Consider the following 11,428-nt stretch of genomic DNA (forward strand, 5'->3'; position numbering starts at 1 on the left):
TTGGCAAAGTGATTCCATTTGCCACAGATATTGCAATGCTTGTTGCATGTAAAGCGCATGCTTCCTCGTCGTGGGTGCTGGCTGCTGCAGTTCGGCAGGGTGTATTCTGTTCTGAGAATACTTCATTCTCTCCTCTTAATTCCTTAGTGCTCCTCTTGGACTGTTTATTCAGCAACTGCTTCCACACAGGAGCTGGCTGAAATGTCACAGCGAATTCCATGGACCAAACGATCTCTTACAAGCTCATCAGTGAGAGTACCAAAAACACACTTTTTTCCATAAGTTTCAGCATAGAGGCCTACAATTGTGTTGATTTATTGGATTTCCGATGAGCAGTGTTGAAAACGTGTCTGTCCACGATGAAAGATTTTACAGGCGCACATATTTCTTCTATTCTTTTCAGTGGTACGTTGGGGTCCCCTTGGACTCCCCTCTCCTGGAATTCAAATGATTTTACAGCCTCTCAGCTTACCAGGTTCAGCAATGTGTAGGTTTGGACTTTCTTTGATTTGTCGGACAAACCGGCATAGCAGTACAAGAGTAATTTCTTCTTGAACCTTTTCCAATTGTCAGCAACGTTCTCATCAAAACTGAGCAGGTCGATGTACCAATGCCCTTGTGCCATCTCAGCCAGCTCCTGACACCATGTGGGACTGTGTAGGAGGGACTACAACTTACGCTGTAAGGATCTTCAACAGCTCTAACATGCTCTACCTCTAGCCATTCTGGTGAAAACTTCCACTCAACCCCCAAATTGCTTCTGGTGCAGATGTCATGGCAATATATGCGTGAATATATATTCTGTAACCATCAAATGTTAATGCCCTTTCCTGTTACCAACAGCTAACAACTTCGCAAACCCCACCACTTATACTGTCCACATTTAAAATCAGTCAAAAAAAATTAAGCATTTCCCTTCCATTATAGTCAATTACAATGTTGTGTTTACAGTGCCTTAAGCACAGTGAGTATCTTAGGCAAAAATGTGTGTTCATATACTTTGCATTTCATGTAGATGCAGTTATATTGTACACTTCTGCTCTAACTGTGTCAAGTTGCACTTTGGAAGACACAGTGCTGATTGCCATAACAATGTAAATTACACACTATTAAGAGGAGTGCAAGTATCCAACAGATACCTTTCATCTTGGCTGTTTCACTTTCATAACTGCCTATCCTTACAACTGGTTTTCATACTTTATTTTTCAGTTTTCTGATTACACATTAATGAGGAATATTCCAAAACATGATTGTTTCTGAAAGAAATGGCTGAATCCTGATCAACAAAAGATGCTTTGGATAGCCATTGACATTTTAGCATTAAACTATTTCTTTGAGGTTAAACCATCCAATGCACATGTAGGCAAACGTTACTAGACAGCACACCCACAGTAAAATGGGGACTGTGCTGCTAACAATGTGGGAGCTACTATACAACTTTTCATTTCCTTAAGCTATTGTACTTATTTTATCTGTCTTGAAATGATGGAAAATTTAATGAACTTGCTAACATCTCAACTCAAAGATTCCCAGTTTTCAATCCAGCATTTAATTCATTCAGTTATAAAATGTTCTAATTATTTATGAAAAGGGTTTTAATTTTATTTTTTGCTTTACATAAGCATGATGTAACTTTGAATCAACAAGTTGTTGGATGTATTCCTCTACCTGGAGCATCCTTATTTATAATGTTTATCGGCCATCTCTGCTGGACAGAGCATGAGTTGTTTCACAGTGCAGCCCTGCCAAAAACAAATTCTGGCCTGTGACACAAATATTTGTTGGACTAATGCTGGATGAATCATGTTTGATAGGATAAGAAATTAATTTAATTACTACAGATACTGAGGGTATGATCCCTTCGCCTAAGCAGATAGAAATTGAAAACCAGAAAAATGGCCAACTCAGAGAGCCTGTCATCTTCTACATTATTGAATGTATTCGTTCATTTATCATGAAATTAACACTTTGGAAACATAACCTTATTAAGAACATAAGAACTGGGAAAGGGAGGAAATCATAACGACTCTCAAGCCTGGTCCACCATTAATATGATTATGGTTGACCTTCAACTTCAACTCTGCTTTCCCTCCCGCTTTTTGTTTCTTTTGATTCCTTGACAGACCAAAGATTTGTCCATCTCAACGTTAATATGTTCAACAATTGGGCATCTGCAGTCCTTTGAGATGGACAACTCCAAAGAAATTTGAGTCCTAAATGATAAACCTACATACCCTGAGACTGCACTACTTTGTTCTAGATCCTCCCAGTGAGGGGAAACAATCTGTGTCTACCCTATAGAGCTCCTTCAAAACTGTGTATGCTTCATTGAGATCATCTCTCATTCTTCTCAGCTCTAGAGAGTGTATGTACAATTTACTCACCTTTCATCCAAGGTGCAAATTTGGTGAAGATTCACAATACTGTTTCTAATGCAAGTTTATCCTTCCTTAAATTTGGAAACCAAAACTGCACACAGTACTCTGGATGTAGTTTTATGGAAGTTGTATAAAAAATGTAGCATACTCTCATACTCAAATTCCCTTGCAATAAAGGCCAACATGTTGCTTGCCTTTCTAACTGGTTGCTGTAACAGCATGTTAACTTCCTGTGTTGCTTGTATGAATACACTCATTCTCTCTGAACAGATGTTTCAGGTCTTTTTTAAATTTATTTTTCTATTTTTACTACCAAAGTGAATAACCTCACACTTCACCACATATCCTCCATCTGCCACCTTGTTGCCCACTCACTGAACCTGCCTGTGTCTCTTCACAACCTCCTTGTATCTTCCTCACAGCTTATATTCTCACCTAGTTTTGCATCATCAGCAAATTTGGACACATTACTCCTGATGTCTTTGTTGAAGTCATTTAAATAGAATGTAATTAGCTGAGGTCCCAGCACTGATCCTTGTGGCACTACACTAGTTAAAATCTACAAGCTTGAAAATGCCCATTTATTTCTCTGCTTCCTGTTCATTAGCCAGTCCTCTATATTCACACATTATCCTCACCTCCATAAATCCTAGTGTATTGACCTTTTGTTTGAATACCATTTGGAAATCCATCTACACCTACTGGCTCCCCTTATCCACTCTACGAATTACATTCTCAAACATCTTCCTTCATAAAATAGATTCCAGTGAATGCCTGACAATTGAATCCGGCTGGCAGGCCTCTAGCTCCTGGGTTTCTCTCCCCCTCTCTCCATTAGTGAAATTAGGTATTACATTTGCTAAATTCAAATCTACTGGGACTGTTCAACATTCTAGGGAATTTTGATGAACATTGATGAAATACTGGATATTTTTCTGTATTTTATGGAAAACAAATAGGAAATAACTGTGAAACAACAGAGGAGTTTACATGATGAGTTAAAAAAACTATGGGCAGAATTTTATGGCCTCACTCATCCTGAAACCCTAAAATCCTGACTGAGGTCAATGGACTTTTCCATGGTCTGCCCCTCGCCCGCTCCGATTCCTGTTGCAAGAAGCATGGTAAAATTCCGGCCTGTATATTTTAAGTTGCACGCCAGTAGCCTTTTTATAGTTTGCTGGCGCTTACACCACTTTGATACATTTGGATTTAAACCCAAAAATTAATGTTTTTTTTGCATATAATAGTTAAATTGAAATGTCCATGTTTATGTTTTTTTTCCTTTTTGATGGCAGTGTTGTTTACAGTTAGTACAAATCCAGCACAATTTACTGATGCCAAATTTTACTGTGCTCTAAATTTGCCTTGAGCATCTTTGCTTAAATACTTTTGATCATTTTAACAGGGATATGCGCTGGAACAAAGGCACTATTCTGAAGGCATCTGTGGATTATATTCGAAGGCTTCAAAAAGAACAACACAGAGCAAAAGACTTTGAGTCACGACAGAAGAAATTAGAGCATGCTAACAGACACTTACTACTGAGGATACAGGTTGACTAAGACAACTTATCAAACTTTCCTACCTTCTCCCATTTATTTCCCACTGCCTACTCTAGTTGCCTCTCACAATCAAGAACATTGAAACCCTCTATACTTGTGCTTCCCGTTTTGCTGCAACCTGTACAGTTATACTTGTATGTTGAAATTGATTTTGATCGTTGAATGTTACAGCACAGAAACTGACCATTCAATCCAACAAGTTTTTTTCTTTATGCCCTTGAGTGTTCCTTGCACACGCCATTTTCTAATCGCCTTGTTTAAAAAAAATGGACATTGCTTAGATAATTGTTTGTGTCAGATAATTAGACAAAGTAACCTCTGTGTAAATAATTGTTTTCCAATTTGTCCTCTCTTATTGACATTCACTAAACAGTGGAAATAATCTATCACAATGGTTTCCTTATCATATTTTTTCATAAACATGAGGATGTGCATGAGGTCATCCTTAATTTTCTTAGCATTCGTGTTAATTGTCCTAGCTTCTCAAATCTCTCTTCATAATTATAACTCCTCACAATTATAATATCCAAACGATAGTGTGCTGCAACCATCTCATTGTTTTTGCATAAAAGGTATAAGGTGCTTAAAAGTGCAGACAGTACGCTACCCTGACAAAGATCCCATGTGCATCCAACAGTTCTTCTTTGTGTTTGTAATCTCAGGGCCAAGATTTGGTTTATCATTATTAAGGCTTTATCCACTTTTATCACTTGATTACCAAGATTCCATTATGTCAGGAACTGAAATGTATGACCCATGTTCTTCAGGTGCCGCTGAGGAAAAAGCAGCAGTATTCAGTGTTGGCTGTGAGCTAACAAAAGGGAACTTGCTGAAGTGGAGAGAGCAAATGCTGTCCTGCTCCAAGATGAATACATGTTCATGTTCCAAGGAGCTGATGTGACCAGTATTTCACTAGGCCAAGCTTTTATCATGAGCAGTCCTAAAAGAAAGCCCCTGTAGAACTCCACTCATCATGGTTTCAGTTAAGGATTTCCCATTAATCTCTTCACTTGTTTTTTTTTCCCATTCAAATACTATCTATCCGTGTGTCCCTTAATTCCATGTGCCATGATCCTTAGCATGCCAGCCTTCCTTCAGTGTTAGTATTCTCTTCCTTGCCTCAAAGTGTTCAGCTACACTTCAGGGAGTTGAACAAATTATCTGAACTGACACAGCAGACCTGCACTGACCACACTATTATAAGGTGAAGTATTAATTATTACTATAGCAAATCAGTGAGAGAATTTGCATAATGAAGTAAGAACAGAAATCAAGGAACCTGGAAAATTTTAAGTGGAATAAGAAAAAAAAACTACTTCTTCAGAACCAGTTTATTTTTGAACTTGATTATCCTGTTTAATTCTCAGGAACTTGAAATGCAAGCCCGTGCACATGGATTGCCACTTGTCAACCCTTCTGGCCTCTGCTCACCTGATCTGACTGGACGAAACATTAAACTAGAGCCAGTAACTGATGAATGCCACAATGATAGTCTACAGCACCACTCGGAGCTTTCTCGTACTACTACACTGAATCTTGCAGATGGAACTCTCACCTTCAATGATAACCTTGGACATGCTGGCACCTACAATGCTCCCACAAAAATGGGTTCCAAGTTAGATGATATTCTGATGGACGATACTCTCTCCCCTGTGGAAGCTACTGACCCACTCCTATCATCTGTATCACCTGGTGCTTCAAAGACAAGCAGTCGGCGAAGTAGTATGAGCATGGAAGATAGTGAAAATGGGTGTTAGCAAGAAAAATGTGTTTTTTAAAAATCTCCATCTGATACTTCACTTTTCCTTAAAGTTCTCTTTGTGTTTTTTATTTAGCTTTAAAAAATCCTGTGTTGCAATGATAAATCTATTTATCAATTCAATAAAGAGTTTAAGTTGGCAGAACAAACAGAAATAAGTGGAAGCATTGAAAGAGCAGAAGCGTATCTGTCAGCAGAAAGTAAGGAAACTGTTAAACTGACAGACAGAGCAGACAATGATGACACCCAGAAGGTAGAAGACAAAGTAGCCCTTTGGGAGCTTAGGTGGTTGATTTCATTCTCTGAAGTCACTTAAGGCCTTTAAATAAATGTAGGGAAAAGAAAAAAATCAATGTACCTTTTAATTTGGGCAAATATTTTCTATTGTCTGTTTCTTAACTTTTACATACATATTAATTCATTTTTACAGCTGGTTTCGGTTTTGCATGACCTGTACTCATTGATTTGTTTTCACTGCTTGTCCTTGTACATTTTTATTTTTTATTTCTGAGTATTTAGTTGTACGAATGTGCATATACTGAGGAGTAATGGTATTCAATAGAATATTTCTTCAGTATGTTTTTAGTGGTGGGTTTGGTGCATTGGCCACAGACACTTAAGGAAGTCAGGACAAGACATTTTTAGTGAAATGTCAGCGTATTTTGTATATCGAAATTCAATCTTATTTAGACATGTTTTTAAATTAACTTTGAAAGTAAGAGCATTACTTGTTCGAAAACATGATTGTAGTTCAGTATATCTAAAGTGATGCATTAGCAGCTAACATGATGTGCTATTTATTTTATTTTTAAACAGTAAGAGTGTAATTATTAGAAGAAAATGTGCAGTGTGTAGTTGGAATTCGATCTTTTTATCCTTTAATGATACCTCTTCTGGTAGTAGATCTACATGTTGAGTCCTTTAGCACTGCAGCATGCTAAAAAAGAAAATGGCTTTCTGCTTTTTGAAGTTATTACTTGATAATGTACATGCTCTTGAGGAGGTTACTCGGATAATCTTACTGATTGTTTGATGATGTCTGTCAAGGTGATAGCCAGTTCAGGGTATTTATCAGCTGCATTGATCATAGTGAGGGAAGTGGAGGAGGTAAAGTGTGTTGCATTGTGAGACCTGGTGAGAGTGAGGACGGAATTAAGATGAGACAAACAGTTTGTTTGCGAAAATTAATTTACAGTTCACAAGCAAATATGCCAAAAATAGATATAGATGGTCTTAGTCTTGAGCAAGATAAATTGTGTGTCCTGCAATAAATTCCTTTACATCTCATTCACAATTTTGCAGTTGTATAACTTGCAGTACATAATATAATATATGGAAATGTTTGGTGAGAATGATTATTTACCGCTGTGTATTGTGATGTACTCCACATACCCCTCCCACAATAGATTTATAGTGATGATCCAGAAAGGACTTGCATTCTGTCAGGGCAAATCAATCAACTGATCATCACAATTATTGGAATAACCCTGTTTTAACTACAACAGTGTTGTAAGAGTAGAAATATGATGCTACATCATCTACTTTGTTGTAGATCTATGCAATTTCAGTAGATGTATTTGTATTGAACTGTGCCTAGGTAATTATGTTACACTCATACCATTAGCTGTGTGAAAGGTGTGAAGAAGAGAACATTTTTTAAATAGGTATAAATTTACGATGTACTGTATGTGGCAGCGGAACATGATGAATTCAGAATGAAGTGCCTTAAAATCGATTGCTAAGTCTTTTGGAAATGCACTGACTGAAGGGTGTAATACATGATGATTTGGCCTGTGTACGAGTATATATGACTTTGCTTGCTGCCTGAATTCAGAATGTGAGCTTCCAATTTCTTTGATGATATGATTCAAAGTTTTATTGACATTGTGCTACCCTTCTGTGTAACTAACCTCAAGAGACTGCTTTTAAGTTTAATCTGAAGGGAATTGACTACACAGCCTAGTTCTGCCAAAATCCTGGGACAGGAAAAAGTATGCAATATTATAATGTTAAGTTGAAAGCAATAATTCTCGTTAAACCTTTCAAAATAGCAAGTGAAGAAGAATGGGTAAAATAATGAAAGATAAGCACAATAGCCATGCACTTATGGAGATGTGATTTGAAATAAAAGATGCACTTGATTGTTTGGATACTGTTGTTTTAGCTGTTAACAAATTATAAAACCTGTGTTTCTTGAAAAAATAGCTTAAAATACTGCCTTTTAATGAGCTAATTGATACTGTAATGTGATATTCATTTGCTGCCCAGATGCAGCATGTTTTGTGTATGGTCTACTGGAATGTAAATCACAGACCATTGTTTATTTTCTCTTTTAACCCTAGCCTCACATAATAGAAGATACACAATTATTGGCTGTAGTTTATCTTTTATGCTACAAGGGAACCTAACTACTTAACCAGTGAACACCATTGCTTATTCATTGGAGTGGCCCAGCTTTATATGTGGTGAATATACACACATCGTCAAATGAAGATGATTGTTGGGTGGACAATCACCTCAGCCCCAGGGTACTGCAGGAGCTCTTCAGGTTAGTGTCTTAGGTACAATCACCTTCAGCTGCTATAAGGTCAGTGTGGAGATGTTCACTTAAATTTGCATGGTGCTCAGTTCAATTGGCAACTCCTTAGATATGGAAGCAGTTCCTGTCCACCTGCAACAAGACCTAAACAACATACAGAATCAGGCTGTTAAGCCACACAAGTGTAAGTTAATGGATGTCTTCAACCAGAGGGAATCTTATCATCCCCTTTGATATTCAATAGCATTACTATCACTGAATCCACCTTCAATTAAGAACATAAGAACATAAGAAATAGGAGCAGGAGTAGGCCATCTAGCCCTTCGAGTCTGCCCCGCCATTCAATAAGATCATGGCTAATCTGTCGTGGCTCAGTTCCACTTTCCTGCCCTCTCCCCATAACCCTTAATCCCCTCGCTTATCAAAAACCCATCAACTCGCATCTTAAAAATATTTAGCGAGGTAGCCTCCACCACTTCAACGGGCAGAGAATTCCAGAGATTCACCACCCTTTGAGTGAATTAGAATCAACATCCTGAGGGTTATAATTGACAAGAAAGCAGTTACTCATTTCCTGACTCTGCAAAGGCTGTCCACACTGTAGGCACAAGTCAGGAGAGTGATTGAATACTTTCCACTTTCCTGGATGCCTACAGATCCAACAATACCCAAGAAGCTTGACACAGTTCAGGATGTAGCAGCCCACTTGATTGGCAGCCACCTTAAACATTCACTTCTCACCATCAGTGCACCATGGCAGTAGTATGTACCTTTTACCAAACACATTGTGGCAACCCACCAAGACTCTTTTGATAGCACGTTCCAAATCCATGACTTCTCTCGCTGAAAGAACAAGGCAACAGGCATATGGAAACAACATCATCTGCAAGTTCCCCTCCCAAGACATCCTGACTTGGAAATCTATTACCATTCCTTTATTATTACTGGTATAAAATCCCCCTCTAAAAGCACAGTGAACGTATCTACACCACATGGAGTTAGGTGGTTCAATAACTTAGCTCACCACCACACTTTCAAGAGTAAGTAGGGGAGGGCAGTAAATGCTGGCCTTAGCAGCTACCTCCATATTCCCATGAATACTTAAAAAGTAATACACCTAATAGTTATGTATCTTCTGTATATTTTGGCTAATTTTCATACTTATGCCACAATTATTGTGCCATGAAAAGGACCCTGTGAATCTTCAAATGATATGCATTCAATACAATTATACACTGGCTATCGTGCAACCTAATGATACATAGAGAAACACAAAATGTGATACCCAGATTTACATGGGGCCTAAGCCACAGCAACAAAAAACGTCTGATTCAATTACTCAGTATTTTTGCATTGGCTTGTCTCGCACAAAATCATGACTAAATTAAAATAAATCAACACTTGCCCAAAAAATGGTCTGAGGTACTATTTTTGCCTGTACTTTAATGTCATGGAGAAAGTACAGTGTGTTTGTGAAGAATGTAAACTCATTTTATTTTACAACTTGTTGCTTGTGGGTTAGGAAATCAAACCACTTGAGTACTATTTTCCTGGGATGCCTCTATACCGTCAGAAGCCAGCGCTAAAATATAAATGATGACTCTTGTGGACTTATTAGTGTCTTCCTGTCCAGAATATCGCTCTCTCTCTCTACATTGTGGTTTCCATCTGGAATTAACTCTTAAGTCTAAAAAATATTAAATATTGTGTTAGTTTTCAAATTGCACAAAGTAGGGTAAAACAAAGCACAGTAAATAAAAAAGATGAGAGTTGCCATTTATGAAGAAAAGTTTGAAAGGTTTCTTTATAGCTTCAGCACTTCTATATAGATTCCAGGTTCAGAGATTGTTCTCTGAGGTTCTTCTGTTACATAAATTATAAGCAACATATTGTGACTACATTTAATGAACCTGAAACTGCAGCTTCTGATTGTTACTTTTGTAAATATATTTGTAAGTACACTTGATGGAATAGTACTTGTGGTTAGTTTTTAAGTTTCAAGATTTTTACTTTTTGCCAAAAAAATTTTACATTCTTATTGTATAGAATCAGTTAATAACATAGCTACCAACACACTTAAATAAAGGGTATCAGAAGTTTGCCTTCCTGTTTTTGTTTCTGTCATTGTGCATTCAAATGTTTTTAACATTGTGTAAGATTAAGCCTTTCTGTTATGAGGACAGTTCATTTTTGTTCTAGTTGCATGCCTTAATTCAGCATTAGTTTGAGCTACACTTATCAAAATTCCATTTCCACACTCATGGCAGTGTCACTGGCCCAGTCGAAATAGAACCTCTACCCAGCACAAGGCCTCATAGCTATTCATTGTAGATTTCCCCTATGGCACAGACGAGCTTTAGAAAATTAATTTTACATTCCTCAACAGGGTGAGGGGGCCAGATGGAAACTGAGCGCTTACCTCGCTCTTAGCCCTGCCATCTGTGCTCGTTCGATCAAGTGTTGATCGCTGTTCAGCAGGAAGGGGGCCAATTATGGGTGCAAAGAAGTGCTCTGCACCCAACTGATACCATAGGCAGGATGTCATGTGGCATAAGTCTATTGTGATCAAGAAGTCAGTCACAGCTGGAATTGCAGAGGCTTCTAGCTCTGCCACTCTTTATTTTGTACTGAAGTCACAAAACATCAAACATGCCAATAAAAATCATATAGATGCTGCCACTTCCCTATCAGAATCTAGGAATCTGCTGTTACATTTAACAATGGCCCCGGGGCAGTCCTTTATTTGTGCATTTGTGCCATCATGTTATAGCTGCTGTGAAAGGCTCCCAAACTGTTTGTCCAACACCTTTAAAATGCAGCTGCCAGTAATAAATTGCATACAATTGGGTTGTGAGCAAGTTTTCTAGCTTGTTAATTCGTAATTTGAAAATGGCGGGTGTGTGTCTGATTTCCATAATTTTTAGAGAGTGGTGAGATTTGCTTATATTGCTGACACAATATCATCACGCCAAACAGTTAATCGGGTGGTGGGGGCAACACACCTGATTTGGACTCGTGCAAAATCCAGCCCTGAATCTTCCAATTATATTTGCAGCTCTCTTAACACCAACATCGTATGCAAAATAAACAAAACTGGAATATTCTTGATTTAGGCTGCTGGTTTATTTTTCATGGCAAGTTGTCTTTTGCATCATCTACAGCAGCATGGTGGTACAGTGGTTAACAC

At 37.9% G+C, this 11,428-nt stretch overlaps 1 protein-coding gene across 3 annotated transcripts in view; it reads left to right on the forward strand.

Annotated features, from left to right (window-relative positions):
* Positions 1-10,337, forward strand: part of LOC145339059 (microphthalmia-associated transcription factor-like) — a 261,551-nt gene extending 251,214 nt beyond the window's left edge. For all 3 annotated transcript variants that reach the window (XM_080183484.1, XM_080183499.1, XM_080183491.1), the window contains 2 exons: positions 3,787-3,934; positions 5,311-10,337. In XM_080183484.1, coding sequence (XP_080039610.1) covers positions 3,787-3,934; positions 5,311-5,700 — 538 coding nt within the window. In that variant the 3' untranslated portion in view covers positions 5,701-10,337. The remainder of the gene's footprint in view (positions 1-3,786; positions 3,935-5,310) is intronic.
* Positions 10,338-11,428: the final 1,091 nt, after the last annotated feature.

The sequence above is a fragment of the Carcharhinus amblyrhynchos genome, chromosome 3 (assembly GCF_965287045.1).
Source record: "Carcharhinus amblyrhynchos chromosome 3, sCarAmb.v2.hapA, whole genome shotgun sequence".
Classification (NCBI taxonomy): Eukaryota; Metazoa; Chordata; class Chondrichthyes; order Carcharhiniformes; family Carcharhinidae; genus Carcharhinus; species Carcharhinus amblyrhynchos.